Source organism: Lipophrys pholis (genome assembly GCF_963383615.2).
Source record: "Lipophrys pholis genome assembly, chromosome: 4".
Taxonomy (NCBI): Eukaryota; Metazoa; Chordata; class Actinopteri; order Blenniiformes; family Blenniidae; genus Lipophrys; species Lipophrys pholis.
In genome coordinates, this window is record NC_137637.1 from 134145 (window position 1) to 139118 (window position 4974).

Below are 4974 nucleotides of genomic sequence, written 5' to 3' on the forward strand. Positions count from 1 at the left end.
TGTGTGTGTGTGTGTGTGTGTGTGTGTGTGTGTGTGTGTGTGTGTGTGTGTGGGTGTGTGTGACTTGTTTTTACTTCAAAATGAATGTTCGGTCATTAAGTTTGTTTTTCTAAATCAAACAATGACGCCTTTTCTACTTTAGTTATTAAACGTTTCTTTTTAAATAAATCAAGTACTAAAAGTACGAGCTGAAGTTTCTCATCAAAAATAGTTAGAACTGTTGTAACGATGCACAAATACAAAAGATATGAAGACACAAAGTGAAGCAAAAAGAGAAAAAGATAGAAAATGAAGTAGAAAGATAACAGAAATACAGAAAAACACCAAGAGCAACAATATAGTGGAAAGAAATAGAGACGCACTTCAACAAATAGACAAATGAACCACGACTCAAAAGAAAACGCCCAGAAACAAAACAAGTAACTCCGTCTGAAAAGAAGAAGCAAATGGTTTGAATCCTCTGTTCCTAATCCAATATGTTCCTCCAGGAGTTCACAATGGCTGCTTGTCACCATGCTGGGATTCCCTGGACGTCTTGTTTGGACTTCATATGAAGATCAGATGAAGAAAAAAGAGAGCGACTCCACCAAGTCCACCTCGACATGTAACGTAACCTCTGAAATACTTTAACACACTCCGACAAACCAAGAGTGGACCGCACACACACACGACCATCAGAATTAAAAGACATGGTCTTGTCCTCAGCACCATTTCATACAACTCAGGGATTAATAACAGTTCATACACTTTACCTTCAGGCAGCAGGACCACAGGTCGGATCAGCTTCCTCTACTGCAGCCGCTCCTCCGATCCAGACACCTTATCCTTCTGAGTTTCTTTCTACATGAAATGAAGGTTTCCCTGTTTGACATTGAGCCTGATTTAAAGTGAGGCTTAACACTAGTGCCCCCACGCTGCAATGGTGAGGAAAGGAAAGGTTCACCCTCAAGGTTCACCCTCAAGGTTCACTCTCAAGGTTCACTCTCAAGGTTCACTCTCAAGGTTCACCCTCAAGGTTCAACCTCAAGGTTCACTCTCAAGGTTCACCCTCAAGGTTCACTCTCAAGGTTCACTCTCAAGGTTCACTCTCAAGGTTCACCCTCAAGGTTCACCCTCAAGGTTCACTCTCAAGGTTCACTCTCAAGGTTCACCCTCAAGGTTCACTCTCACTCGTAAATCATACATTAAAACTAGCCTCATTTTACACATGATCATGATAAAACTAAAAACAGACAAAAAAAACAAACTCAAATCTAATCTATTGGGAAAAAACAGTCATTTACCAGTATTTGTCTTTTAAATATATATTTATTCATTTTCACAAAGAAAATATCAGGAGAAAAATAGAAAAATGTAAGAATACAAAGCAGCCCCTCCACAACTGACCTACACTCTGTCCATGGTCCAAGGATCAGCCCAGACCACCTGAAGACCATCATTCATCCAGTCATTAAGCCTTGAAGACCATCATTCATCCAGTCATTAAGCCTTGAAGACCGTCATTCATCCAGTCATTAAGCCTTGAAGACCGTCATTCATCCAGTCATTGAACCTTGAAGACCATCATTCATCCAGTCATTGAGCCTTGAAGACCATCATTCATCCAGTCATTGACCTTGAAGACCATCATTCATCCAGTCATTGAGCCTTGAAGACCATCATTCATCCAGTCATTGAGCCTTGAAGACCATCATTCATCCAGTCATTGACCTTGAAGACCATCATTCATCCAGTCATTGACTGTCGTCTCCACATGAACAACAGTTCAGTTCATCTTCATTGACAAACAAAAGACCATAAAAATAAAAATAAAAATAAAACTAGAAAATACAAAAGAACTAAACAGTAATGAAAGAAAAGCGACCCAGCACCACATTCTGGATCAGCAGTAGAACTCGAAGGAGGAACTGAGTCCGGCTGTGTGTGGGCGGAACCTTCCTCCGTTGGTTCCGGTTTCCAGTCGGATCGGGTTGGGTCCGGACAGATTCCGTTGACATTGCTGAGGTCTGCTGTTACCAAACTTCACCTCCTCATCCCGGAGCTGTTCCCCCGCTCCTCCACCGCAGGACTCCCGCAGGACCCCGCAGTATGTACCGGCGGCCGCTGCAGCTCGCCGCCCGGAGCGTCTTCAGCGCGGCCGCGTCCAGAGGAGGAGCCGCCGGGAAGGTAGGTTAGCTTAGCATGCTAACGAGAGAGAGAGAGAGAGAGAGAGAGAGAGAGAGAGAGAGAGAGAGAGAGAGAGAGAGAGAGAGAGAGAGAGAGAGAGAGAGAGAGAGAGAGAGAGAGAGAGAGAGAGAGAGAGAGAGAGAGAGAGAGAGAGAGAGAGAGAGAGACTTTACAGATTATATTCTCCCTTAAAATCTCCTTTTCTTCACGTCCTGCTTCATCCAGATGAACTGAGATTATTTCTGCTTCAGGTTCCACAGGAATTAATTGTTTGGTTTGTTACTGATCAGGTTGATTAAGTTCCTGGAGTTTCTTTCCCGTTTTAAATTTAACTGGGTCTGCTGAGAAGATCTCAGTGAGCAGAGGTTCTCCAGGACCAGAGGTCAGAGGTCAACGGACAGACGATGGACCGACACCAGGAAGTGAAGCGACCACCAGACCTGGACCAGAGGAGGTCTAAGGACTGGATTCCTGGACTCCAAAGACCTTCCCATCCTGGATGTTCAGACCACATTAGGACCAGAACCTCTGACGAACATGTTAGAACCAGAACCTCCGTGGAATCCTTCAGAACCAGAACCTCCGAGCCAGGTTCAGTCTCACACTGAGAATGTCTCCACAAACGTTCAGAGTTTGTCCCTCCAGCCACTAAAGTAGTTGAGGAGCGTCAACGGTTCCACACCGGAGGCCCATTGAGGTTCTCCTGCTGTTGTTCCTGTGGGTGGCGTTCCTCAGGGAGCCGTCCTGGGACCCGAGTTATTATCTCCACCTCAGACTTGACCTGGAGCACTTTTCTTTTTCCTTCCTCGATGAACGAGTGAACTGTTTCCTGTGAATGAGTTTGTAGTTGGAGAGAGAACCTGGTGGTATTACTTCATATTTCACTTCATTCTTCCACTGGAGCTGAATTCTTGTAAATGGATGATTACCTTCGCCAACAGAGTCGACCGAGAAGGTTTGGGTTTCATCTGCGTGTGTTTATTTATTGGTTGTATTTATTGGACCGACTTTTGTCGGAGGTTTGTCCCCATCAGGGACATCATGGACTGGTGTCCATGAGAGCTTAGAACCTTAGCGGCGGAACGTTTCTGAATGAATCTCAAACAAATGAGATTTTTCTTTTTTTCATACAAAGTAGAAGAGAGAGGCTCCTCGTGGAGGAGAGCAGCGCCCGTTGCCATGGAGACGCTTCCTGCTCAGTGTTTCACAGTGATGTAGCGACCTGACAGGCTAGTTAGCCTCAATATGAGCTAATGGCTATCATGCTAGTGATGCTAACGCGGGTCCACAAACCAATGTGATACCGAAGGTCTGCGCTCTACCGAGTGTAGCTCTACTTCCTTACGTCTTCATCATTTTCTGGATGGATGGTGGCAGTGCAGTGCTTTGACGTTCCACGGGGAGCGGTCCTGGGATCCTCGTCGTTTCACTCCAGTGGCTGACGCTGTCTTATAACTTGTGTTTCAGGTTGTGGGTCATGAAGTGTGTTTTCCAGCTGCAGCAGCCTGCCAGCGCTCCAGAGCGTCGGCGTGTCGGACTCTGCACACCGACACTCAGGTAGGAACCCTCGGCCGAGCGTCGCGCAGGGAGGTCGCTAGACTCCAGCCGGTCTGCACGTCGCTGTTACCGTAGTAACTAGTTGCAGGGCTGCGACGGTTCCTCGGTTACAAAATATGATGGAGGAATTTCCTGTGTGTGTGCGTGTGCGTGTGCGTGTGCGTGCGTGTGTGTGTGTGTGTGTGTGTGTGTGTGTGTGTGTGTGTGTGTGTGTGTGTGTGTGTGTGTGTGTGTGTGTGTGTGTGTGTGTGTGTGTGTGTGTGTGTGTGTGTGTGTGTGTGTGTGTGTGTGTGTGTGATTAACTCTGGTTAAGGAGGTAAAAAGTGGGAAGTAATTTTATTTATTTTTATTGGACATTTTGACAGAAACTTTTTATTACTTTCCACAAAATGCAATAATTAAAAAAAAAAAAAGTAATTAAAAATGAAGCAAATTGGTTGTTACTCAGTGATCCGTCTGTTTGTTTATAATTCGGCTTTAATTAAGCAAAAGTATGTTGGATCTGATTTCTCGATGAATTGATAAAGTATTTGATAACTAGTTCTGCACATGCTCAGTACAGCCAATCAGAACAGTTTGCTCCGTGGTGTCATGACTCCCAGTCTAGATTCTCCTGGACGTGGTACTTTTATTTTGACAGTCACCATAGTAACAATCCAACTTGGTACTTTTATTTTGACAGTCACCACTGATGATTGTCGGCCCGATATCAGAAAGAGAAGTACCGTGTGATCATGAATTGGGCCGAGCAGTACCTCGAATATCCGACGCCGCCTTGAGTTTTCTCATTTTCATGTAAACGTGAAGCTCCTCTGAAACAGTTTTTGCTTGAAGCGTTGTCATGGAAACGGCTACTTGGCGAGTCGGTCGTGGTTTGAAACGCGGCGCCGGAGTTTGCATGTTTTAGCCGAAGCGTTGTCATGGAGACGGAGCGCGGCCTCCCAGAGGAGTAACCTGGTGTGTGGCCTGCAGCTGTGCAGCGTGAAGGAGACGCCGCAGCACTCGGAGGAGGAGGTGGGGGCGTTCACCAAGCTCATCGAGGCCATGGGCTTCACCGGGACGCTCAAGTACAACAAGTGGGTGAGTGGCGGCGGCGGCGGCGGCGGCGCCGCGGCAACAACACTGATCCAGGGCAGGACTCACCGCCGGGTTTTACCCCCATGAGGACAAACACTGAGTGGTTGATGGAGATAATTCTTTCTAACATGGAAACACAAGTATCAAGTAAACAAAGTATGGATATTTAATATC

At 46.1% G+C, this 4974-nt stretch overlaps 1 protein-coding gene across 1 annotated transcript in view; it reads left to right on the forward strand.

Annotated features, from left to right (window-relative positions):
- Positions 1-1957: 1957 nt before the first annotated feature.
- The window catches only part of uqcc1 (ubiquinol-cytochrome c reductase complex assembly factor 1), an 8166-nt gene continuing 5149 nt past the window's right edge, over positions 1958-4974 (forward strand). Inside the window, exons 1-3 of the mRNA XM_080460818.1 lie at positions 1958-2166; positions 3634-3723; positions 4696-4803. Coding sequence (XP_080316944.1) covers positions 2089-2166; positions 3634-3723; positions 4696-4803 — 276 coding nt within the window. The 5' untranslated portion in view covers positions 1958-2088. The remainder of the gene's footprint in view (positions 2167-3633; positions 3724-4695; positions 4804-4974) is intronic.